Source organism: Struthio camelus, chromosome 26 (assembly GCF_040807025.1).
Source record: "Struthio camelus isolate bStrCam1 chromosome 26, bStrCam1.hap1, whole genome shotgun sequence".
In the NCBI taxonomy this organism is placed as follows: Eukaryota; Metazoa; Chordata; class Aves; order Struthioniformes; family Struthionidae; genus Struthio; species Struthio camelus.
In genome coordinates this window covers 1,730,243-1,757,751 of record NC_090967.1, presented here as the reverse complement: position 1 = coordinate 1,757,751, position 27,509 = coordinate 1,730,243, and the positions used below count along the sequence as shown (strand labels likewise).

Sequence of the window (27,509 nt, the reverse complement as noted above, 5' to 3'; positions counted from 1 at the left end):
TTACACTAGATTTACACTTCGGAAATTAGGTATCAAGTGACAGATACCACTGACAGACTTTCATAACCTGCTTCAATAAAAGAACCTTGTTCCCTGGTCAAGCTATACAGCTATTCCACATCCACACTGATCATGACTAGTCCCTTGTCAGGCAGTATGATTGCATTAAACACTACATAGCATTTAGATCAACTCGTAACTCATTTCTACTCCTCCCTGTGCCTTCAAGCTGCTTGGTTCCTCCTCAGGCCTCTATGCACACCTTTCATGCTGTGCCTTAACAGAGGCTGTCCTGAGCAGCGCTACCTACTCAGCATCAAGAGATACCTACAGCATCCTCACAGGCAGCTAGGGAGACTTAAATCACAAATCCTCCTCCCTGGAATCCTGGATCCTCTCCATCAGCCCTACAGTTCTTTAAGATTCTTTATAAATATTCTCTTGTAACATATTTGATTGTGTGACTGCTCTGTCCCACAGACCAGCACATGAGCTCGTATAACATAATACTGCTTGCAGAACATACAACATGAAAAAACATCAGAGCACCAGTTCTGCTAGGTTAGTGCTGACGGACTAGGTCAGCAAAGGAACCAAACAGTATTATGTTGTTCTCCTTATTTTATAGGTGGTTATGATCACTGTTCTAATCTAACTGTGGAAGTACTGTCAGGTTAAGGGATACTGGGAGAAGAAAGCTCACCATGGTGTGAAGAGGGGATCCCTGGAGATCATCTAGTCCAACCGCCCTGCTCAAGCAGGGTCAGCTAGAGCAGGTTGCCTAGGACCAATTTCCAAGGATAGAGACTACATCACCTCTCTGGGCAACCTATTCCACACCCAAGTGGTACCAGAGCAATTAGGCAGCTATACTAACTACCCTTAGCGGGGAAAGGGGAAACAAATATGAACACTTCTGTTAGTCCTATAGTTTCACATGAAACAAGGACAACTTTATTTTTTTTTTAAAACTGTTAACATCTTTTACTCGCTACTGACGAGACATAATTAAATGCAGTTTTTTGAGATTCTTCACAATTTATCTTACTAAAATTTTAACAATATAAGAACCTAGAGGGTTTACTGTTTGAACAAAAAAGGCATAACAAAAACTATGTCTTAGCACTCATCTAAAACATTTTGCATGCCTCTTTCAAAGGCTAAAGGAACGTAAGTTATACTGCATTCAGTCTATATAGGCATGGTTTCCATTATATTTCCATTATACCTGATTCAATGTAATAGCAGGTTCCCTTCATGAGAAGGTCCTGCTCCGCCTTTCAACACTGTTACTTCTCTCATGAGTTCTACTCTTCATACTGGCACAGGATGAGTTGGATCAGCCTCCTGATTCAAAGCAAGCTGACTCACAGAAGACTTTCCATCAGATTAGTGCATAGCTCCAACTTACCTCAACACCATATAATTGCAACCTTAGATCCAAACGGAAGGGACAGCAACAAACGGCAGGAGGTAGAGGGATGGGTAAGGGAACAAGATTACCACTTTCAAAGGTGATTAAACACTTCAGAGCTTAATAAATGAAGATATAATAAAATATATTTAAATATTTTGATGTGAAAAGCCATAATTTAGATCACATTTTTCGTTTGCTTTGTCTTGATTCCATTACCAGAGGAAAGAATTTTTAATATTCTCTTATGTAACTGCAATCGTCAGTACTCCTTTGCCACCTGATCCTTTCAAGGTACAGCTTTAAAAGCACCTGTGGTTTGTCCCAGATTTGATCTATCCGCTGTCTGAAAAGCTATACATTTCATGCCATCATCACACTATTTCCCACCTTTCTCCCTCTACTACTTCTTCACCTTACACGCATTTAAAATATTAATGCTCTATTACCCATCTTCAACTTCCAAAACAACATATACAAACAGCTGCCCACCACGGAATATGTGCGAGGGCAGCAGAACACAAGTGTCATACACGTTATCAACATCTCCTTACCTTCTGTGCTTTATCCTTCTGAAATACAAAGACAGGTGGAGCAATGGCAGGTTTTTCTGCAAAAAGAGAAATCGTTGTTTTTTCCAAGCGCATTAATTATTTATTAATATTAAAATGTTATGTTCTATGATGCTTTTACAAACAGTGAATCCCAAAACCAGTTAAGTCTGAGTTACACAAATTGGTTCCATCAGTTCCTGGTAAGCTACAATAATTATTGAGGACTTGATTTTCAAAAAGAAAGTGTTTTAAGAAAAGCAGTACAACTGATATCTGAAAACTGTTTCATATTCTTTCACCTGCAGACCTAACTATTTTAAGCCAATACTTTCATCATATTAAAAGCTTTCCAATCAGCCTGGGCACATGAGCAGGAAACGCCCTTTGCTGGGATATTTTATTTTTTTGAGCACATACAAGCTGTGCCGACAAAAGCTTTTCCTTTCCTACAGTGATGTATCAAAGAGTTTTGCTCAAACGCTCCCTTCTTAAAGGGGTCTTAATGACTTCCAATGATACCTGTATTTCAGATAATTCAGGAGCTTTTTAAAGTTTCAGTCTTCCACACATTTCCAAGTCTTTGATTTACATCAAGTATCCCTTGTATGCTATTACAGAGGCATCAGTCGTCTTCACATAATTGAAGAGTAAGTCTACTTACTGCTTGAAGCTCCGATTCAAACATTACGAGGAAGGGGACTTTTCTAAATAAGCACACAAACATTTAGTCTTGAAGTACAGAATGAATTTCTACAGTGAATGCATCTTTTCTGTTGTCCTTAATGACCTCAAAAAAAAGGGAACTAAGCAGAAATGAGCCCTTCTGAGCATTTAAGAAACTGAGGCATTGTGCGTGAGTTATATTTGAAGAAAAACCTGCACGTACAGTATGCTGTCAGTAACCTTCCTATACGCTTGTAGGGCAAAGGATGAGTTCAACGTTTAAGCCTGTTTTCAGAATGAGACTTGGGGAACAAGGGAACTCGCTGAGAGCTGGGGGTTTTTTTTTGGCTAATCTCCTTGTGAAAGTTCCACTGTTGCAATTATTCAATCACAAAAACAAAACTAGATGTTAAAGAAAAGGAATCAAAACTTTAAAGACTTTCTAGAACTTGAAAGACTACTATAAAAGAGAAATATAAAGCCAACTGGGAAGAACTACCTTGCTTGTAAAAAAAAAAAAAAAAAAAAAAAAAAAAAAAGGATAGGATCACAAAATCCTTCTTAAATCAGTTGCAGTGTGATCTTGCCAAAGAAAATGTGATGCCCTAACTGTATAACATGGGCACTTTTCTGACACAAAGTTGCTTCAATATTTTAATTAAAAGTTTACTCTTGGCAGAAAAACCAGCTATAAATATCAAATTATACCTTCTCTTTTTACAGAATGACTTCACAAACAAAAGGATCCTCCCTGACCACCTTACCCTGATCAGCCAGTGGAATCACAGTGTCATGAAACAACAACAATAAAAAAGGTAAATGGAAACAGAGAAAAACTCTATTAACATGCATTTCAAATGTTATAAACTAAGTGTGCTGCTTCACGCTACAGCTAAAACAATCTAACGGCTAGCTGCCACCAAAGAAGGTAGCTCAACTGGAGCTGTCCAACGCACTCCCACCTCTTTCCTTTTACACAAGCGCTACCACACAAAGTGAACTAGCGACAAACAACCCCCCACACACACACACATTTGTGAGTTAAATCATTTCAGCTCTCTGAACCGGCAGACTGCGAGGTCACTAAAGCAGCTCGGTCAGCACAAGAGTACACACCATGAAAGGAAAAGGGGATGAGACTGCTAGCTATTAGATTGCTTTAGCAGAAAGACGACAAAAAGCACTGCACCTGACAATGACAAAAGAAACATCCTAAGAATTGCGTGTGTTTGTGAGGGTGGAAAAGCCTTTTCTCACCCTTTTGCAGGTCTCACCCAGACCAATAACCCAGCAAAAATACCACGAGACTGGCATAACTTGTTCAACAGAAGTTAAAAATACACTTGAAATATAGATCCTTATTACACAATCTGTCCTGCTCTTTTTTCCTCTATTTTCCAAATTCTTCTCTGACAGTGCTCGGCATCAAATACCACTGAAGCTCAAAAATGATGTTTAATTGAAATAGAGGGCTATGCAATCTATTTCAAAACAACAAAAAAAAAAAGTACAGTCACTGTGAAAAATGTAACAGCTATTTTTTGTTAAAGAAAGAGTTTGTTGAAATGTAACAAGATCTTCAGGTTACTTTAAAAGATAGTCCAAAGGCCCAGCACTCCAACATTTAAATCACTATAGGTCATGGGATCCCTTGCTATTCCCTTGGCTTCAGTATAACCTGCTTGTGGGAGGCTACCCAGGTTTCAAATTCAAACTTTTTCTTCAAAGAGATTTTCATTTCTTTTTACTGTGCTTGGTATAGTCGAATATTCGCTAGTGCTATAACTACAGTAACAACTAGTAAGCTTTGACCAAACTACTTTTAACTAAGACTGCCATCCCAGGCAATAAAATGCTGTATTATTGTTCTTCTCTTTCAGAGATTTGCCAGAAATCAGGACTAAACCTCGCAAGGCACAGCATTCCTATAACAAGTTCCAAAGATACCAGAGGGATCTAACAGGGAAGAACTACTCATCTATTTAGTATTTAATACAGAATCAAAGCCCTGAGGGGAAAAAAAGGCAATGAATATAAAAAACAGATCCAGCAGCAACAAAAACTGGGGGCAGGGGATAGACGTGGCCTGGCTGGCAAAAAAAAAAAAAAAACAGAATGGGGATCCAAAGGAGCAGACGCAAAGGAACCAGACAAAATGAGAAATGGAGTCTGGTGATGGAAAACTGAGTACCTGGGGCAGGGGTAAGGGGAAAGAGAGAGAACACAGATGCCAGGAACAGCAGAAAGCTCACGGAAGGAAATGTTTGATGAGATGAGGAACAAAAAAAAAAAAAAAAAAACCAACCAACCTACCAACCCACCCACCCCAAAAATAAAGAATGAAAATCTTAGGTATTGGAGATTATGGCCAGCTCAGAGAAACAAGACTGGGAGAAGAAGCGAAAACAAACTGTGATGAGACACAGAGGAGGTGGAAGAAACACTCGTGCAGGATAGGAAAGTTTCCATCCACTGAGAGAACACCCTCCTCCAAGCTCCAGCACTTGAGATTTAGGAATCTCATTATTCCTCTTGCTGCTTATCAATCAACCAATTGATAAGATGCCATCCAGCAGTAACAATAAGGAGACAGCAAACAATCAGTATATCCCTTTGCCTAATATGGCATTTTTAACAGATCCAAAATTTACAGTAGTGCTGAGGATGTGTGCACATACTACTGTAACATTACAGAATGGATATTTTGTCTAAGAAAGATACTTTCAGAAAATTACTGCCACTAATGAAACGTCAGTTTTTCAGAAGCTGACTTTGCACACCTAGCAAGAGGTTGCACAATGCTGTCCACACAATCTTAATTCAGTTTCTGGTACATATATATAAAGCCTTTAAGTATATGATCACATTTCTCTCCAGACCCTTACCTCCTTCAGGAAGCACAGGAGGGATTTGTTCGCTATATGGAAAAAAAATAAGTAGCTTTGGAAGTTCTACAAAGGACATTCTTCTACTTGTTCATCACGTGCCTTCTAAAGTCTCTAAGAAGGCCACAATGCCAGAAGAGAAGGCCACAATGCCAGAAGAGAAGGCCACAATGCCAGAAGAGAAGGCCACAATGCCAGAAGAGAAGGCCACAATGCCAGAAGAGAAGGCCACAATGCCAGAAGAGAAGGCCACAATGCCAGAAGAGAAGGCCACAATGCCAGAAGAGAAGGCCACAATGCCAGAAGAGAAGGCCACAATGCCAGAAGAGAAGGCCACAATGCCAGAAGAGAAGGCCACAATGCCAGAAGAGAAGGCCACAATGCCAGAAGAGAAGGCCACAATGCCAGAAGAGAAGGCCACAATGCCAGAAGAGAAGCATCTGCCTCATTCTAACTTAAGGCAAGAAAGGATCACTACATCATCTAATTTGACCCCCTATTATTTCACAAACCATTGCACATTTTTCTGAGCCTAATTGTTTTGGAGAGTCATTTTCAGAAAATACTCTAGTACTTAATGTTTTCTCTGTGAAGGTAGTTGTACATTGTACCCATCACCACCCATACTTCTTTTCAGTAAACAGGGCAAATAAAACCAATTCTCAGTAGGAGGGTCTGTCCTCAATCCTTCTGTCTTGCTGAAGATGTCTATTTTTTTTTTTTAAACATAAATAACAGATACCAAACTTCACCCAGTATTTCACTACCAATTTCACAAAAAAGTATACTGCAAGAATCCTCCGATTCTGACATACTAGATTCAAGAATCACCTTATTCCTCCTTCTTCCTCCCCATCAAGATCACTTTGCTTAGTTTGTCAGTATCCAAAATATTTTTCCAGTCAAACTTTCAAATCAACTTAAGAACCAGCACAAGAGACAGGAGATTTTATTTTTGTAGAACAGAAAAGTACATGCTAGGCCATAATAAGCTACCACAGTCACCATGTGAGAAATGAAATGCTACTCCAAAATGAGAATTACACTGTCCTTTGTACTAATAGACATCATAGGTGGATGGTCAAGTTCTCACTTAGCAAGCAAGCACCCACTCCACCAAGGTGTACTGAAAGTAAAACGGATCTGTCGGCTCCAGAGAACTGTCATGAAATTAAAGGGAAAAAACAATAATAGAATAAAGGAAGACTAAAAAAGGCTCCCAAACTTAACCTACAATACACAGTAAGAGAACACAAGATCTTCTCCTTCACCTAAGGTAAGAAGAAATACAGAATGTAAGTTCCTAAAAATCATGGAACAGGCTTATTTCTTCTTCAGACAAGCAGACAGAAACACGGCAACACAGGGAGGTGAAGATGCAGAAATGATGTCAATTTTCAATTGCAGTAAAGGTTCTTCTGCCACCATTCAGAAGATACTATCAAACTAGCCTGAAGAATGGTTGAATCCCCATAACTCCTTCCTGCAGTTTATTTATAAGCTTCAAAGACTTTAAACTACATGAATAATTACAAAAGCCTCAAGTGCTGGTTTTCACAGACTTGAGATATTTCATAGCTGAGACATTATCAATATATGTGCTGCCATAAAAATACATCTACTATTACACCCTCTCAGCTTGCTTCACAAGCCTTAGAAATCAGAACACAAAACAGAAGCTACTAGCTCAACCGTTCAGGCAGAGCTACAGCATTTTCAAGTTATACATACTCTTTAACACTAGAATTAACTCAGGTACACAACTATATGTAGCTGTACTGAACTAAGATACAAATGTTTCCAGCAACTAAGATATAAACTTTGTTCTACCTGTTCAACAGTCCAAACCAATGCAACCATGGCAGTTGAAGGTACTCTAGCAGCCACAATATTTTTGTAATACAAAATTTTAGATATTTACTGCAGCATGAAATGTCTCATTACTGAAAAATCCAACAGACATGACTTTATGTATACACAAAAACCATGACCCTTTCGAATCCACTTTTGAAGGCCACACAAGCACAAAGAAAAAAAAAATCAAGATAAAACAATACAAAAGACAAAAAAAAAAAAGGTACTCTGCATAGCTCCACTTCTCTGTACTGCTACCAGACTCGGAGTAAATCCCATGGCAAAGAACTGATAAAGGTCAGGAAAGCACTATTCTCCTTTGCCACAGAGACCATTATGTCTCTGTCTTAGGATCACAGGAAAATGCAGGTTGGAAGGGACTGCAGTCCAACCTCTTCCTCAAAGCAAGTTCAGCTATTAGGACAGACCAAGTTATGTAAGGCTTTATCCAGCCTGGTCTTAAAAACCTCCAATATAAAGACTGCAGTCTCCCTGGGTAATCTCTTCTATTATTTGACTGCTCTTACAGTGAAAAAGTTTTCCCCCATATCCAGTCTGAACCTGTTGTTCCAACTTATACCGTCTTCTGTCCTTCCAACATGCACCATTGTGAAGAGCCTGTGTCTTTTTGATTACTTCCACAAAGATCCTGAAATTCTCCAAATAGGTCTCCCTGAAGCTTTCTCTCCTCTAGGAGCTCAGTTCCTTCAGCCTCTCCTCACAGGACACATGCACCAAACCCCTTGATCATCTTGGTGACCCTAAATCAAAAATTACTCTTCAGATATTAGGACCCCAGGTTCTACGCCATGGCAACTCTTAAGCCCTCACCACACGACCCTCTGTAGCCAACTGACTACAAAGGTTTTTTTTAAAATCTAAGAACTATAGTGATACCAACATTTTTTGTTAATGTAATTTGGAATAAGTTGAAAGTGTACTACTGCCCGATTACATTTTAACCTATCGTATAGATTTCAAAGAAGAAAAGAGAGAGAGAGAGAGAGAAACAAACTTCCAGGAAAGCAAATCCTTCCTTAGATCTGGATATGTAATAATCTTTGAAGTTAAATACTTACAAATTTAGAACTGCCCTGACTTACACATTATAATAGACCATTGAGGGGGAGGGGAAAAAAAAGAAAAAAAAAAAAGATACCTGTGAATAAAGAATTGTTGAAAAGGAGAACAATTAGGTTAACTCATGAAAAAGACCAAGTAGTAATTTATTGCCTGTGAGAGGCTGAACTGGGGGATCAAGACATGAACAGTAATGCACCACAAAAACTGTTTTTATCTGTGATTCTCAACATTTAATAGATTCTCTGAATTTTAACTCCCAAACATCCTTCACAAGATATTTTCTGGGGGCAACATTGAGGAAGAGAATAGGAGAGGACAGAGACAGAGCAGCAGTTTTTGAGATTCCCTCAATGTTTTCTGTGAGAAATCAGGTTTCCCTCCTTTACTGATTGTCCAGTAAGAGTTCAATCTGATGCACAATTGTTTATGTTCACAGCCCTCTAGAGCTGTTTGGTGCACTGGAAGAACACTGCAGTCTGTAGTGCATCTATAAAAATCTAGGAATTTTGGAGAACTCTGCTGAAGTGAGGATATACTGCAGTGTTTAAGATTGTTGTCTGTTCCTCAGGTACAGCCTGGTTCCGCTCAGTACACGGGTACATTTTCTTCTCAGGTTACTGAGGTTGAGGACAGTATGAAAGGAAAGGTCTCTTTGGAAAAACTCTTTCTAAACAATCTTCTTCCTGCATATGTTCTGGTTGCTTAATACTTTGCTATGCTGGTTGCAGACTACAGGAATACATGAGAGAGATAAGCAATCAACTGGAGGGAAGAAAGGATGAAACAAATTCATTTGAAAATGTGATCCATTTCTCTTCTTACAGGACTGAAAAAAGCAAACATGCCACTAGCAGTGAAAGAACACTTTTTGGAAAACATCCACACCATGTCGAACCTCTCAGTTCCCGTTCTTTAAGGGAGATCAGCAAGACACTTATTTGAGAAGGCCAGTGCTAACATTCCAAAACTCAGAAACAAAGAAAGGTCAAGGTTGGAAGGAACCTCTAGAGATCATCTAGTCCAACACCCCTGCTCAAGCAAGATCCTCTAGAGCATATTGCCCAGGGTTACATCCAGACGGGTTTTGAATATCTCCAGGGAAGGAGACTCCACTACCTCCCTGGGCAACCTGTTCCAGTGCTCAGTCACCCTCACAGTCAAGAAGCTTTTCCTTATGTTCCAACAGAACTTCCTGTGTTCCGGTTTGTGCTTGTTGCCTTTCATGCTGTTGCTGGGCACCACGGAGAAGAGTCTGGCCCCATCCTCTTGACACCCTCCCTTCACATACTTGTACACGTTGATCAGATCTCATCTTCTCAATCTTCTTATCTCCAGGCTAAACAGGCCCAGCTCTCTCAGCCTTTCTTCACAGGAGAGATGCTCCAGTCCCCTCATCATCTTGGTAGCCCTCCACTGCACTCTCTCCAGTAGTGCCTTGTCTCCCTTGTACTGGGGAGCCCAGAACTGGGCACAGTACTCCAGGTGTGGCCTCACCAGGACTGAGTAGAGGGGCAGTAACATCTGCCAGCTCCCTCAGCACTCGTGGGTGCATCCCATCAGGACCCATGGATTTGTGGATGTCATGTTTGCCCAAATGATCTCTAACCTGATCCTCCTCCACCAAGGCAGAGTCTTCCTTTCTCCAGACGTTCTCTCTTGCCCCCAGGGTCTGGAATCCCCGAGGACTGGCCTTAGCAGTAAAGACTGAAGCAAAGAAGGCATACAGCAACTCTGCCTCCTCTGTATCCTTCATCACCCCAGGGCACCCACACCATTCAGCAGCAGGCCGACGTTTTCCCTAGTCTTCCTTTTGTATTGATTTGTCTCCTGCCCGCTTTGTTCGGCTTCTTACTCAGAGGGATGCACCGATCTTGAGCCTGGAGGAGGTGATGCTTGAATATTAACCAGCTTTCCTGGACCCCTCTTCCTTCCTTCCAGGGCCCCACCCCATGAGATTCCTCCAAGCAGGTCCCCGAAGAGGCCAAAGTCAGCTCTCCTCAAGTCCAGCGTTGCAATCCTACTCATTGCCCTGCTCCCTCCTCACAGGATCCTCAACTCCACCATCTCACGCTCACTGCAGCCAAGGCTGCCCCCAACCTTTACCTCTCCAACCAGACCTTCTTTGTTTGTTAGTACAAGGTCTAGCATTGCACCTCTCCTCGTTGGCGTCTCCACCACCTGGGTCAAGAAATTATCATCAGTCCTCTGCAGGAACCTCCTCGACTGTTTGTGCCTAGCTGTGCTGTCTTCCCAACAGATGTCAGGGTGGTTGAAGCCCCCCAGGAGAACCAGCGCCTGTGATTGTGAGGCTACTCCCAGGTGTCTGTAGAAGGTCTCATCGACTTCCTCTTCCTGATCAGGTGGCCTGTAGTAAACCCCCACAACAGTGTCACCCATGTTAGCCTGCCCTTTGATCCTTACCTATAGGCTCTCAACTTGCTCTCCATCCACCCCAAGGCAGAGCTCCACACATTCTAGTTGCTCCCTCACATAAAGAGCAACTCCACCACCTCGCCTTCCTGGCCTGTCTTGCCTAAAAAGCACATAGCCATCCCTGACAGCATCCCAGTCATGTGAACTATCCCACCATGTCTCTGTCACTGCAATGAGATCATGGCCCTGCAACTGCACACAGATCTCTAACTCTTCCTGCTTATTCCCCAAGCTGCGTGCATTGGTGTACAGGCATTTCAGAGAGCCAGTCGAGCATGCAAGCTTCCCAGGAGAGGTGCAAGAGGATCCTCCATAGCCATGTTCCATGCTGTCTCCCCTGGCTGTATGCACCCACTGGAAGCATCCTGACTTGAGCGGTGTTTTACTGACTCTCCTGCCACTATACCACTCCCCTTCCCCCATCTTGCCTAGTTTAAAGCCCTCCGTACCAGGCTGGCCAATCTGTTGGCTGCATGCCCTGCTTGGTAAGGTGGATCCCATCGCTCCCCATCAGCTGTTGATCTTCAAACAGGGTCCCATGGTAATAGAAACCAAAGCCCTGCTGCCAACACCAGCGGCACAGCCAGTTGTTAACTTGGAAAACGCGTCTACTCCTCCTCCCATCCTTTCCCCTCACAGGCAAGATTGAGGAGAAAACAACCTGGGCTCCCAGACCCTTCACCACCATCTCCAGAGCTCTGAAGTCCTGTTTGATGGTTTCCAGTTTGCCTTTCGTGTCATTAGCGCCCACATGGAAGATCAGCAGAGGGTAGTAGTCCGATGCATGGACAAGCCTTGGCAGTCTTTCCACGACATCTCTTATTCGAGCCCCTGGCAGGCAGCAAACTTCTCTGGGCAAGAGGTCAGGTCGGCAGAGAGGTGCCTCTGTCCCCTGCAGCAGGGAGTCACCCACAACAATCACTGGCTGCTTCTTCCAGGTGTTCCTGCACAGCACAGGGTCTGCCAGGCCAGTTGCCTCCCTTGAAGCCATGTCCAGCTCCTCCTCGGCTTGGAGGGCGCTAAACTTGTTCTTCAAGGGTAAGTCTTGAGGAGGAGCAAGAGCCTTTCTCCTTCTGCGAGAGGTCACCAGCTTCCAGCCCTCTTCAACACTGGTATGATGCACCTTTACACACGGTACTGAGCCTTCTGACAACTCCGCTACAGTGGGGGCTGGGGACTCCTGGAGCTGAACAGTCTCCGAGAATACCCTCTCCTGCTCATCTTCTCGGATGCTACGCAGCCTACTGACTTCCTCCCATAACTCCTTTACCTGGCGATACAGCTGATCAACCACAACATACCTTCTGCAGGAGAGCTGAACGTCAGTATAGGCCTCATGGAGAGGCCCCAGGCACTCCCTGCAGCCTGACACCTGAAGTCATTGAAACACATTTTCTAGTTCTGAAAACACTGGTTGTCAGGAGCATGTTATAATTTATTTCTATTTTCCCCCTTCAAAACAGTCCAAATTCTAAAGAACAATTAAACTATTTTTAGCAGCAGGAGACAGCCTTATCAATTCCTCCCTTTACTTATAGTTCCTTCTCAGACTCAGCGCTACCTATAACCTTTTCTCTCAGATGGCTTAACTGATTAACATAACCAAGTTAAACTCAGATCCTTTTAGTTCTCAAAATCTTTAGCTTTAAAGATAACTACTTTTATTTTTGGTTGGAAGAGGAACCTGTATGCCCCAAAGCCAGTCTGTTTTTTCCAAGCTTGATCACCTGGCCTATCTTCTTTCTCCATAAACCATGTCTTATTTGCATCCTTATACCATCACAAAATATACTAACTGCTAGTTTAGTAACACCAAGAACACTGCTAGTACATAGAGTCAATTCATATGTTTTTATCTTTTAAGAAAAATAACACAATAAGGGACTACTAAAAAGCTCAGAAGACAGATGTAGCACCTCTTCTAAATGCTTCCTCTTCCAGCAACTGCCACGTAGTGCAATGCCACAGAGCCTAACCCACATACTCCTACCCTTTCTGGCTGAATCAGTAGAAGCAGAATACAAACCAAGATGTGATAAAACCAATATACAAATGAACACTGAAACCGGAGGACAAAAATTCACCAAAAAAGATACAGGTGAAGGATGAAAGAAGAAAGGGTGGAAAGGAAAACCCCCAAACCAACTCACACTAAGGAACGGAGAAGGATGGAGACTGGGATGGAGATGCAAGAAGAAAACGGCCGGAGAGTGTCAATGGTACCTAATAGGACTCAAAGAGGGGCGGGGGAGGGAAATCAGGTTGTGCCCTTATAGTAACGGAAAAGTTGAAAGGTAACACAGTGTTGCTAAGGTCAGAAGGAAAATAAGATATTTATGTATATCTTATGGGAGTTTTCGTTATCCTTCAATAATATATCAGCAAAAACTAGTATAGATTAAAATTTTTGAAAAATAAAAAAAATTAGGTGATATGAAAACAGCCTATTAGTTACAACTATTAAGTGCTGATTGCATGAATTATAAGAGCTTTCTCAGCACATACAGTGTGCTTACGGCACAAGTTGTTCTTCCCATTTGTTTTGGTACCACTCAAAACAGTTGTAGAATAGCCCGTGAATTCTACAGGTATTCAAGACCGCTTGGTATCAATACTTAAATGGAACTGCATGCATTTTCTTCATACTGCACTCTGGAGAGGAAAAAAAAAAAAAAAAACAATGGGCACAAATAAAATCTGTACCAGCCAAAGCACATTGGATTGCAATAGCTTATTGAGAAAATACTGTAAAAAGAAGCATTCAGCTAACCAGAAAACATTTGACTAAGAACATAACCACATAATTTATATTCTTTAAAGAATATAAATATGCAAAATCAGTTACAATATAGCCATGTCGTGTTACAAAAATAAAGGTCTTTATAACATTCCCTGATAAAATATTGTTTGGCAAAATAAATACATATTAAAAAGTAACTAGCCAATATATTTGTTCTTTTCTCCTCCTTAAAAAGAAAAAAAAATGTCTGCATGGAACCAAATATAGTTAACATTTAGTCTATTAAATTTGTTTCAAGTTTAGGGGTGCTCTGGCTTAGGTAAAAAAATCCACATCAGTGGAAGAAAAATGCTCTTCCATATGTGCTTACATATATGGCTTTACCCAGGACTTTCCAACCACTACAAACTCAGAAGTAATCTTCTGCTTATGAGGGGTACCAACACAGAGCAGCAAGACAAGTACCTCCGACTAAAGTTTGAGCAAAAATAAACAACAACAAAGTTTCAAAGTTAAAGTTATGTTTGTTTGAACAGTTTATGCAGCAACTGTTCTCTATAACTTAAACATTATCAAGGTGAAAAAGAGTAGAATAAAAAGGATATTTGTAATATTGTAAGATACTAAACCAGATAATGACAAAATAAGACTCTTCCAACAGCTATCAATAGATTTGAAGAGATGAACAAGATACCAAGCCAATGGCTGATTTCCAACCATACCTAATGGCAGAAAGTACAAAGACTATCGCTAGGTCATTTATGTCCAGGTTTCACAAATGTTGTGACAGTGAATGTAATAGACATCAGAAAAAAAAAAAACCCCGCACACTTCTGTTGTATTTTCAAAACTTTGATAACATGCATTTTATAAATTAAAACATCTGATGCTCTGTTTCATCTTCAAATCATTTTATATTTTGTCTCCTGTAATATGTGTAAGCAGGCTACTTCTAGACACTACTTCCATCGATAGCATGGGAATACAGAATACCTTTTACATTTTTTTTTAAATGAAATAAAACTTCCACATACCATGTTTAAAGCACAAACTTTCTGGGGTTGTGGAACATATTATTTCTATTAATGCCATAAGGGGTTGGGAAATGAAATATGTTACCCTCTGCATTAAGTAATTTTACTGTTTCTGTTCTGGTACCTCATATGAAGCAAATGTTACAAATCAAAAAGAAAAAAAAAAGTAGCTTATTTTCACCTTACAGGAAGAAGAAAACCATGAGGCATCAAACTACTTTGCAGTTAAATAAAATATTTACAAAGAACTCCAAAGAGTGTTAACAATAGATTATATTAAAATATTTAGACAGTTTAATCCTACAAACAATAGTAGTTTATGGCATTTGGGTGTGAATTATTAGCACTTCACAAAAAAACAAATCATCCGGTCTTTGTGTCTACTAGCTTACCTGAAGAAAATTAACATGTAAAGATGATGTTGTATACAGGTCTACAAGTGTTTGTGATCTCCTCAGCATTCCAGTAACAGAATCTTGAATATTTAAAAAGATGAAAAGCTGGAGTGCCAAGTTTTCCTCTCAAAATAACAACAGATCTTCCTTTTCCCAACAGCTACAGAAAAGTAAATTGAATTCTAAAATGGGAGGGAGGGGGGGCAGGGCACAAAAGCAATTTCAGCACCATGCAAGTTCAGCAAAGGATTCCTATCTTTAGCTCTGAAAGGAACTACTTCATTTTCCTGGCCTCATGCAAGTTTAAGGCAGCTAGATATAGTGATCTTGTTATGATCTTGATCTCTAGACCCAGCAATTTCATAAAGCAAAAAGTGTGTTTACTTCCTAACCAAGTGCCTAAGAAGAGAGTATGCCAGCATAGGGTAGTGTAGGCATCCAGTACTGAAAGAGAAACGTGAAGAAAAAAATACCAAATTTTACACTTGAGAAAAACATGAAGTATTCCAGCTGACCTGAAAGGTGATAAAATAATTCATGCTCAACATGAAGAGATCCTACCACCTAGTGAGCATCACCTGGAGCGTTTTCAGGAGTTACATACAGACAAACCACTAGTTGTATATTAACAGCAAGTTAATGAGAAAAGCCTTCAGGCTTATGCAAATATATGACTGATAGAAAGTTCCCTAGTTCTCCATGATACTTTGCTGCCTAATTTGTGGATTTGAAGTGTCAATTTTTAACTCGGGATCCAGCTAGAATACCTACAAAGAATACCAAACCACAGACTTCACAGAAAATTTCTAATGCTGTTTAATAACTATTGTTATACAATAGTAGCAATAACTGTTGTGCCTACCATTCCCAACCTGTCTCCAACGATGGCACAAATCAAATCAACAGTCAAACTTCTCATAATGCCAATCCTCAAAACCTTTATCACAATTTCATTAAATCTTTGTGAAAAAGTCAGTGAAACTTCAGACAGCTGGTGAGAAGCCAATCTGTTCATCAGCTCTACCACTCACCAGCTGTTCTGCTCTCAGAAAGAGAGGGGAAAGGCCAGGAACCAGGACCTGCTTCTAGGAAACTTCACAGTACAAGCTTCCTTAGGAGGTGGCATTTGAATCACCTCATTTTTCACCTGCCACTCTGCAGTAGAGGACAGCAACCTTCCACCAAGATAAAGTTTGCCATCAAACCACTACATACAGAATTTTACAGTTTCAACAGTTCAATTGAGAAAAAGAGGAAAGACAAGTGAAAATAAAACTTTAAGGAAGGATTAGAAAATGGAAAATAAAGTATTTATGAGACTATTAAAGGACATGCTTGTAGTTGTGAAGAAATGCACCACAGAAAGACTGCTCATTAAAACATTTTTGAAGGCTTAAAAGATATTGGTAGAATGATTATTTGGAGACAATATTCACATCTCAATAGTGATGAAGACAATAGAGTAGGAGACACTAGAACCTAGAAAGTAAAAATAACTGATATATTGTTTAAAAAGGAGAAACTGATGAATGAATTGAAACAAAGAGGTGCTATAGTACAAGTGATGGGTTAAAATAAGTTTTGTATTAGTAAGCTGAAAGGACACAAGCAGAACAAAGAGAACTTTCAAGGCCAGAAGGTTTGATGCAGCAATCAAGGGATTAAGAGCCAAAGAGTTTCACTTGCATGAACACACAAGGCAAACTATTGTTTAAACATGCTAAGCATAAAAAAATCTGCGAGAATGACACGCAGTAGATACAAGTACCTAGAAAGAGGTTTCAGTCAAAGAATAATTAGCTTCGTACTTCATAACGAGGTATGATCAAGATAGCATTGTTATACAGACTGATCAAGATTGAGGGAGATTAAGAGCTCTGTTTTAACCTTGCTTCATTTGTCTCCCTATGAACATTTAGCTGTCAAATACCTTAAACAGGAAAAGACTGATACAGAGTAGAAGATCAAAGAATTATCTGTAAAGAAACAGTCATTTCATGTTTGCAAATGTGAATACCCAGACACAGGAAATGAATATTTCATCTACAATACTGTGACAATCCAAAGTTGACAGACAAATATGCTTAAGAATGAGGAGACAACAATCAAAGTCACCTGAGAACATCATTGCAATGTCAGAGACAGCAAACAGGGGAAGTAGGAAGGCTACGGAAGCCACTGGCTTTTCAGCAGAAGGAAGCCAACTCCATAAAGTACATATACTTGCACTAGTATACAAAGAACAGATAAGTCCAAAATGAATCTGGAGGAAAGAAAACTAACACTAGGCAGTGCACCCAGTGATACCAGAAAGAGCAGAAAAGACAACAGTTCAGAAGCAAACTGATCTTGCTTGATCTTAAGAAAAACTTTCTCATGGCAAGAAGAAACAGAATAGCAGGGCATGAGGATGACAAGTGCAGAAGGAGATACAAGCACAAACTAAAAGAGATTAGCTGGTGAGTGACGCTACTGGAGTCAAGGAAGGGTCCAAAGAGAAAGAAAGAGAGAAAAAGGAAGTCCTGATGAAAAAGTAAAGATTGTACCTTTTTTGTCCTCCAGAAAAAGTATACAACATTCTGCAGAAAGATAGAGAAGGAGGAATAGAAACACATGACAAGTCCACATGAAAATACATAATAAACATTGGTAATGTGTAATTTACCTTTGAGCTTAATGTTTCTCTTTAGAGTTAGAAGTTAAAGTGGAGAGCTTGCACGACTTCAGATAGTTATTCCCAAACTTCTGGTACTAAAAGAATCCAACAGGCCATCAAAGCTCATTATCGAAGGTCTGATATACTGCCATCAATAACCACTTACCAATTTGACTGTTTACTACTGTTCCTGAAACCAATTATCATGTGTCCCTGGGCACTGACAACTCCACTTCAGTTTGGGAACCAACAGCCAAAGATGCATCGTATCTCAGGATTTGTCAAATAATTTAAATGTAATTGTATGGTTAGCTGATTGAAGGATGCATCCTCAAAATCTACAATAGATGTTTGCTTTCTGTTGTTTCATGTTAACATCAGAGCCACTGTTCCGGTGTCAGAAATGCTCTCAAAAGAAGGGGCTTCATCATACACACTTTCATTCTCCTCCTTGAACATATTTTCCCTCTTTCATTAGCCTGAGAAGAATGATGAAGAACAACACAGACCACTGGGGATGAACTTGTGTTTACTGAGATTTCCAGGGAAATTACTCATTCTCAAATGACTACTGATGTGCTGCATCAGTTAAACAGCATTCTACACACCATCCACCTTGGAGCAGCATTTCCAAACCCTACATTGATACAGTGATATTTCACTAATACCTTTCAGAGTGAAATAAAAGTCCTGTTTCTTTATTTACAGAGCTTTCAAGCTAAGCAAAAAATTATTAGACTTCACCTAGCTTTCTATAACAGCTTCCCTTCTCCAGAGGCAGAATTAACATGAGCGGGAGTTAAGGAAGATTTACAATAGTCCAAAAGTTAGGGACGATGACCCCGAAGAACAACTAGAAAAGGAGATGCGAAGAGGCCACCGACTCTGCTGGACAAGAAGAACAGCGCTCACTGCCACGTTTAAGCATTAGGCGATTGCTCCTTTCGGCGGTGACTCGACCCTCCCCCGGAGGGCAGGCGAGCGCTGCGGGGACACCAGTGCACGTTTTCTGCGCGCAGGAAGTGCGGGAGCAGGGACCTGGGGCCGGCCGCCGCCCCCGGGAGCCGCCCCGCCTCACGGTGAGCCCTGTACCACCTCCTGGCCGGGAGACATTTACCAGCGCTGCCCGAGGCCACCGCTCCCGCGCTCGCAGCCACCCCTGAGCCCCCGCAGGGCCGGCGGTAGCGAGGACACCCACTCCCGGCGGGCCGCCAGCCCTGCAGGCGCTACGGCACGGGACAGAGCAAGGCCGAAGAGGAGCGCGGCGGCTCCGCCGCTGCGGCCGGTCGCTCCCTTTGTCCGGCCACTCGCCCCAGAGGAGCCGAGGTGCGGAGAGGCCGCGGGAAGGGGGCGCTTCCGCGGGCGGACCCGCGCCTGGGCGCTCCTCTGCGCCCAGATGACAGGGACAGGCTCGGCCAGCTCGGGGTCAGTGCCGCCACCGCCCGGAGACCGAACCGACAGAAGCCGCGACCAACACCCCCCACACGCCACCAGCGTCCCCCTACCTTCGTTCGCTAGGTCCGCCATTTTACTTCCTCAATCACGCCCACAATGCATCACGCAGCCGGACGGCCTCCACTTACAGGGGGCCCAGCGGGGCAGCGCATGCGCAAAGGGACAGCTGCTCCGTTGAGTCACTACGCATGTGCCGACGGCCAGTGCCGGCAGTCTGGCAGGAAGGGTGCTCACGTAGGTGCTGGGAGCTGCCCCGGCGCGTGGGGTCCCTGCCGCGCGTGCGCAGGGGCGCGCCCCCGTGGGAGGCCTGCAGGGGCAGGAGCGAGCGCGCCGTCGGCCGCTGCTGCCGGATGCGCGGCGCGACGGCAGCGCGAGGGAGGGCCGGCCGGGCCCGTCGGGGGACGCGAGCGGCAGCTCCGCTGTGTTGGCAGGTGGCGTCCGCGGGGCTGGGCTGGGCTGCCTAGGAGGGCACTTCGCGACCGGTTGCGGTGCAGCGGCGCAGGCCTCTGGTGTCGGCCGTACTCCGTGTGCCACTTGCGGCCCGGCCGTGCGGCCCGGCTGAGCCCGGCCTCCGCGGAGCGGTGTCCGCAGTGCCGGCTGGGTCGGGCCTGGCCGGCTAGCCTGGCTGGGTTCGCCACAGTGCCAACAGGTCACCCCCTTGAGTCCAGTTACTCTCTTCAGTCTGCTCCCCTTGCTTTCCTCCAGCGTTTGCAGTCGTTGGATTGGGGTCTTTTGGACGTGTTGTCCGCAGTTCTTTCTGTTTCCTATTTTGCTGTGCACTCCTGTCAGCCCCCATAGCCTCTAATGGCTGCAAGATGCAGAATTTCACCACCTGAGTTAAACCAATCTCCTTTCATTACTTTCTATTTACTACTTTCCTTAGTGCTCCACAGTTGTTGTCTTGTGGGATTTAACTGGACAATAATTCTGCATTCCGCAAGTTACTTTGTGATTGTATCAGCCTTGACCATCTCTTCCCTAGCCTTTTCTCCAAACTGAAGAATTCAAAGCATTTTAGTTCCACCTTCTAAGCTTCTCCACCCCCTAGATCAATTTTTGCCTATGCTCTGTGACTTCACTTCACTGCCTCCCACTTGAGATGTAGAGACCAGAACTGTACATGTTACTCAAAATGTAGGTGCACCAACGTTTTATATAGCCACAAATTGATACAGTGTAATATATATATATGGTGTATATATACACATAGAGAGAGAGAGAGAGAGTAAAGATACAGTATATTATTTAGTGACATTCTGTTGTGTTCTCAATGTTCTTGATGGTGCCCCATATTTTGTTGGCTTCTTTGGCCAGTCCACTGACTGCGTTGACTAGATCTCTACTCATTAGAAAGGGAGCCAACAGCAAATAGCTCAGAGGTGGACTCCTAGAATTACATGACATAAATCCTACCTTTAGTGATTGCTTTACGGAAAAGCTCAGTGGCACACTATAAAACCAAAATCATTAGAATATATCACTTACAAGCCATCACATGAGCACGGAATAGAGTCTGTGATCAGGGCCAGGCCCCTAATCACTCATCCAAGTACCAGGTATGTATATGTGGTTTTGCTGCTAGGAGAATTTTCATCAGGAATATGACAGTAGATGACAGCAGAACTGGCAAAAGTTAGTAAGAGTAAATGAATGGCACTAATTTAAATTAGAAAAGATAACCTATCTTTAACCAGTAGCAGATGTCAGCATTTAGTGAAACTTTTCTGAAGAATGGACAGTACTATTTGGAGCTGTTTGACTACTAGTAGGAGCTGTATTATCTGCTGAATGGACAACACAGTGGGCACAAGTAATCCAGGTTATTTCTGAAGGGTGTTAGGGATAAATTCTTAACACCCTTGCTGGATGGGCCATCTAGTTGGACTAGATGCTGTTCTGGATCTGGTACTCATGACCAAGGAAGGATTGTTTGGGGATGTGGTAATCAAGGGCAGTGTTGGCTGTAGCAAGCATGAAATAGTAGCATTCAGGATCCTGCGGGGAGTGAAGAAGGCAAGTAGCAAAGTAACAGATCCTGGACTTCAGAAGAATAGATTTTGGGTTATTCAGGGAAATGGTAGATGGGATTCTGTGGGAGGCAGCTCTGAAGGTCAGAGTAGCTCAAGAGAGCAGGCAGGTCTTTCAGGACAGCTTCCTCCAAGCACAGGAACAGTCTATCCCAGCAATCAGGAAAATGAGTAGGTGTATCAGGAGATAAACTTAGCTAAACAGGGAACTCATGACTGAACAAAAAATACATATACTGGAGACAGAAACAAGCATGTGCTACAAAAGAGAGATACAGAAACATTGCTTGGTCTTACAGGCATGGTGTTAGGAAAGCTAAAGCTCAGTTAGATTCGAAACTGGCAAGGGATGTCAAAGGAAACAAGAAACGCTTCTACTGCTATGTTAACAATAAGTAAGCAAAATATGGGACTGTTACTGAATTGTATGGATGATTTCGTGACAGTAGACACAGATAAACTTGAGGGACTCAATGCTGCCTTTGCCACAGCCTCTTCTAAGGAGGTCGTCTAGGCTTCTGTGCCCAGAGGTAGGGTTCAAGGAGAAGAACTATCTGTAGTGGAAGAGGATCAAGTCAAGAATCTCTTGAGAACACTCAGCCCCCGCAAGCCCATGGTACCGAAAGGGTTGCATCACAGGGGGCTGAGAGAGCTGGCTGATGTCACTGAGCAGCCACTCTCTGTTATCTTTAGAAGGTCATGGAGATCAAGGGAGGCCAAATCCACATTGAAGGGGATACTTTAAGACTCTACTCAATCCATTATTCAGAGTAGACTACAAAGGCAGAGGGAAAATACAATTAAGCGTGATGCTTTTCAAATATCAGAGAAAGGTCCTGCCATCTTTCCTTGACTTAAATAAACTTGCCCCTGTGTGGTGTGCCATCGTGTCCTGAGCAAATCAGTCCCAGGGCCTTGGAGGGAAGGGTCATGGTATCCCCAAAGTTGCCTCAGGGGGCAGGGGAAGGGCATGGCGCTAGTGTAGTGTAGACATTCTAAAGGATGGACATGCCTGAGATGAGAAAGCTACCTCCTACTCCAGCTTCTGGAACGTAGCGTATCACCTGCTTGTTGAAAGGTTGTGGATAACAGTACTCAAAAGATGGAGAGAAAGAGGAAAGAAATCCTGCTCTAACACTGGCTTCAGGGTAGACCAAAGCTGGAGGACAGAACAGGGAATGTCTTTTCCTGGACCAGCTGCACAAGAAATCCCTGGAGCAACTAGGCAATAAAAGACCTGGGACTGATAACACTGCTGGGAGCTCTGTGGTCACAGTTCCTACCTTGAGACTCTGGCGTAATGAACCCAATGGCTGAAGCCCTGAAATACGTGAAACCTCTTGTGATTCATGTAACCATATGTACTACAGAGTGGATGATATAAGGGATTGCATGTCCCATCTGTTGCCCTTCTTCAGTTAAAAAATTCATGTCAGCTGAAACTCTGCAACTGTGAGGATGTTGGCTGTGATGTCTGAGATAGATAACTGATTCTTAGAATAGTTTCTTACACTGTTGTACACATTGTTATACATTCTTAAAATAGTCATGCCTATCTAATAAAAGCAATCCAAACAGTGGGTGCTTACTAGGCTCTAGTGGTGAAAACAACCCTCTTTTCAACAGTCATGGGATTCTAGAGATAGTTTCTTAGTACTGTATGGTGAGCACCAGTTCCACTAGATGACCTGAAATATGACCTTCTGCATGGGGAAATTTTGCACCCATTGCCAGTCATTAAAGTTCTGGAGGATAATTTTGTTCCACTAGTGTGTATTTTGTACTCTCACATTATAGTCTGAGGGGGACAGTGTGTAGACTGCAGCCACCAGTGCAATCAGTTCCTGTAAGGGAGGGAGAATGTCACAGCTGAGTTAGACCTGCCTTTTCTCCCGGTCTTGCAACACAGCTCCATCAAGGAAGCTGGTATCTGCCCATCACTCCCTGAACACTCTTGTCCCTGGGGTGAAAATGGCCCTGAAACAGTCTTCTATGTTGGTTGCCTTGCCTGTGGCAGTTACAGAAACATTAGGCAGCACATACATTGCAACACTGCAAAAGAAGACCCTGGAGATTTGTATGGAACAAGATGCCTGTCATAAGAGTATTCTGGTGTGATCACAAGGTGTTCATGAGTCAGGTGATCAGAAAGTCCTCTTATTGACTGGTTAAATGACAGGAAATTAATACCTGGTCTGTTTGCACATCACTGAGAAGCCATCAAAAAAGTCCAGTGGGAAAAGAGCAGGAACATTGCCTGTTATACTAAATTAATATTAATTAGTGAAACTAATGAAGGGTTTAGGAAGAACCTCACAATACTGAAAAATTGAAAGTAATGTACATGGGGAAAACCAAACCTAACTGTATATAGCAATGATTTATATTTATGTATGTATATATGAGCGCGTGTGTGTGTGTGTATGTGTGTATGTATACACATACCCCTATAACAACCAGTTGCAAACACACTAGAGTTGAGTGGTTCTCTGAAAAAATCTGCTCAGTGATTAGCAGTAAAGACACAAAGAGACTACTAGAAATTATGAGGCAAGAGTAAATGCAAACAAGAAACATCAGTATGTAGATGTATAATTTCATTTTGTGTCTATGTGTTGAAAACTATGTACAGTTCTACTTAACACCCCCCTGTCCCCCGCCCCCCACCAAAAGATACAGTAAAACTAGCAGAACTGCAGGGAAAAGGAAGAAGGGTTATTACAGGAATTGAACTGTTCTATGTAACAAGCGATTACGTAGGGTAGAGTAGCACTACTCTGAAAAAGAATCATACAATAGTAGAAAAATTAATGCTGGGAGGGACCTCTGGGGGTTTCTAGTCCAAACTCTTGCTCACACAGGGCCAAATTCAAAGTTGGATCAGGTTCCTCAGAGGGCCTTCCAGCTGAGTTTTGAATATCTCCAAGGATGGAAATCCCACCATCTCTCTGAGTCCCTGTCCCAGCGCTGGACACAGCTGGAGTAGACACAGTGCAAGCAATGGAAGCCTTTATCCTACCCATTTCTGATTTCTTGTATTGGATCAGGTTCCTACCCATTTCTGATTTCTTGTATTGGATCAGGTTGGACTATTTTATGTCCAAGTCCAAGAAGTCCAAGAAGTCATCCTGACAAGTTTGTTGAGTCTCCTACTTGCTACCCGAGTTCCATAAACTTAGAAAGATCTTGACCTCTAGATGGGCAAAACAGCCACCATCATAATCTGCTTTGACAGTTACAAGCAGTTTAAACCAGGATTTTAGAAATCAACTGACAAATTTAACTACAGGCAAGTCCAAATGCAAATAATTCTAGCAGAAGTTAGAATTCAGCCATGCTGAGATACTTCTGTTATCAAAGAATTTTTTATTCAGCTACATCTGATATCCTTCAACAGGTAACAGTCTAAATGCAAAGCAACTATATGGAAAGTTACCTGCCTGTATCTGTCAGGAAATAACACCAGTCATTTACTGGCCTTTACTGCACTGGCAATGACAGAAGAAAACATTGTACCGTAGAAGATCAAAGCTGAGCTCCCAAATTCCATGTTACATGTACTTTGAAAGAGTGACGGCACATCTAGTGTTACAAGGTTTTTTCCTTACATTTTATTTCTTAAGGGAAGGGTCTTTCCCCCTCTACCTCCCAGAGGCTTATGTTCAAATTCTTGCTTTGACAACAGTGCATCAGACATGCAGTCAATGCCCGCATCTGGCTCCTGTCCGTTCACTGAGAGACAAGGAATGGTTGTTTCAGGTGCTGTGACCAGAAGACACGAAAACTAATGACAGAGGATCACCAAGGTGAGCTAACTTCTGATCTCATGTTTTTTCACGTCTTACACACACTTAGAAGGGACTCAGTAGTCAAGGTTGAATAAGCCAAGTCTTTTTGCAGCCAGTTTGCCATTAACCCCTAGAGGGGAACCATGCTGACAGCATCCTCATGGGCCCCTCTAGGGGTGTCCTGCAGGGACTGTAGGACCATGCCCCCAGAGCAGGGGCTGACAAACCTGGAGGACAAATAGCAAGGCTTTGGAAATTCCTGGGTTACCCCTGAGCAGGTACCTTTCCTTTCTAGGGCTTAGAATTGAAAAGAGATTTGGAAAATTAATATTTGTCTAGAAAAAGTCTCGAATCCTCAAATTTGTTCAACTTGCTGACTTTGGTGGGATTTAAGCATCTAAATTCTGATGAGGATCTTAGTCGTACAATAAAATGAACACAACGGAGAAAACCGCTGAAGGAAATTAATAATAATGTTAATAATTAATAATGCTGGTTTTGGTGCAAAGTCTGAATATGAAGTCTTTGAATGCAAAACCTGATGCATAATGCCTGTAAGGAGACTGAAAAAGAAGGCTCACCAGTTAACCATTCAGTGAGCGCCATCTCATCTGTTCACTGAACAGGGAAAAACTTTGAAAGAGCTGGGTGTTACAGTTTGCAGTTAACCTTTATTTGACCCCCATCGGACTGCCCAGCCGTAATCGGGATTCCCGCCAGTGTCCATTTAAATTCACTGGTGAGGAGAGGTCACATGTTGCTAGGGTCCTTGGCTGTCCATCACAGGGAACTTTCCAGAAGGGAGGCGGAAACCAGGCTCTGCCTGACTATGCTCACAATTGCGCCTTGACTATAAAAGGTTGCCGCTGGCACTACAGGCTTGGCTGCTGGAGGGCTGCTGGAGTTGGTGGTGGTAACAGAAGAAAGAAGAGAAGAACCAAGAGGGACCATGGCTGCGGGACAGCCATCGTCGGGAACGAAAGCACCGGATAGGAAGACCAGCGCTACTTCAGTGCCTCCCCCTCAACTCCCTCCTCGTATGGGACGCCAGGCCAGGGCAAGCCTACTGGAGTCCACCACTCCTGAGCAACTGCACGAGATGCTGTGAGTTAATCACTACAGGCTTTGCTCCTGGAGATTGGCATACCCCATCGGTGTGACCGGATCACGGATATGGGTTGTACCCAAACATGGTTTTATACCGAGGATCAGCACACCCCCACTGGTGTGGCTAGATCACTTCTTTTTGTTTCCGGGGATGGGCACGCCTGCCCAGCGCTACCTGATCAGGGCAGTTGTTCCCCCCCTGCCCCCGCACACCTTTTTTTTTTATATAGACATGTCAGTATCGTTCATAATTTTATTTACTGTGGAACCTCATTTGCCTTGTTGTTATTTTTCCCAGAAGCCTCCACTAAATATCATTATATATAGTTACTGTAGGTCTGTATTGATTGTTTAGCTGAAATCAGTAAAGTTACATTATTTGTAAGTCCATTGATCCAAATACTGTAACCCTATACCACCTAAACGAACCCAATTCCAATTAGTATTCCAATATTTGATAAGTCCCAAAGAGAATAATCAGTTTTCCAAAATGCCCTTTAACTGGCGTGGGAGCTCCTCTGCTATGGACCGGGACACTGGGCTATTGTTACTGTCTGTCAAAGTTCCTATTCACGAAGTAACTGAATTAAAGCTGAGCAACCTTAATGCCCTTTGCATGTAAAATTTTGAGAAGTAATTTTATACGTAGGAACAGAATTTTCCTCCTGATGCATAAAGCTGCAACTGCACTAACTATGCCAAAGCTGAAATGACAGACCATGGCCCACCCAGGCAAAAGTTTCTGGCATTCATTATGCTTTCCAAACCACTAAGATTCTCCAAGGAAAATCTCTGGCTGAGCCAAGAATAAGGGTGAGTGCGATGTACAGAAGATGGAGGTCTTTGGGGACTAAGTGTGACTTTTTACTTTCTTCTCCACAGAGAATAAAATCTATTCTTCATGAGTGGGATGTTTAGTGGAGGAACAGTACTGACTTCACAAGTGGACTCCCTGTAGCAACTAAACATGCATTAAACTTGAGGCCTTTTCCATAGCTAATGGAGGGAAAAGATGACAAACACATGTCCTTTTATAGAGGTAATGCTTTAACCCCTATGGCTGGAGTCAATCCAAGAGCCAAGAGAGCTTTAGTTCTTGTGAAGGAGGTGTAGAAAGTGAGACAATCCCATGAAACTGGAAATGGAGACGTCAAAGGTACTGTCAATCCAATTTTATGAAATTCCTGTGGTAGATGCAAATCCTTTCCAAATGCTACATTCTGTTTCTTCACCTCGTCTTCCATTTTAATGGATGTTTTGCAACATGGATATTGGGATTCCTTTTCAAGTGAAAATATGTTTTTATTTCCTATCTATCTGGATTGTCATAATTAAAATCACTTTTGGTTACTTGTTTGGAAGTATTATTTGGATTATGAATATAATTCTCAGAGATACCTTAGGAGCTCTCTCAGCCTGGA

General features: G+C 42.5%; 1 protein-coding gene and 1 long non-coding RNA gene across 7 annotated transcripts in view; one reads left to right on the top strand and one right to left on the bottom strand.

Moving 5' to 3' along the window:
* Positions 1–19,505, bottom strand: part of RANBP3 (RAN binding protein 3) — a 64,320-nt gene extending 44,815 nt beyond the window's left edge. Inside the window, exons 1-2 of one of the 4 annotated variants that reach the window (XM_068920419.1) lie at positions 19,217–19,505; positions 1,969–2,024 (exon numbers count right to left, since the gene is read on the bottom strand). In XM_068920419.1, the coding sequence (XP_068776520.1) occupies positions 1,969–2,024; positions 19,217–19,238 (78 nt within the window). In that variant the 5' untranslated portion in view covers positions 19,239–19,505. The remainder of the gene's footprint in view (positions 1–1,968; positions 2,025–19,216) is intronic. The other 3 variants (XM_068920420.1, XM_068920418.1, XM_068920421.1) reach the window with 3 other exon arrangements.
* LOC104142031 (uncharacterized) lies at positions 19,443–27,438 on the top strand. 3 transcript variants are annotated; one of them, XR_011136437.1, is made up of 4 exons: positions 19,443–19,597; positions 24,879–24,999; positions 25,841–26,085; positions 26,971–27,438. It is a non-coding gene; the product is annotated as an uncharacterized lncRNA (long non-coding RNA). The 3 variants fall into 3 exon arrangements; XR_011136438.1 differs by having other exon boundaries at positions 19,461–19,597; positions 25,860–26,085; XR_011136436.1 differs by lacking the exon at positions 26,971–27,438 and having other exon boundaries at positions 19,447–19,597; positions 25,841–26,692.
* Positions 27,439–27,509: the final 71 nt, after the last annotated feature.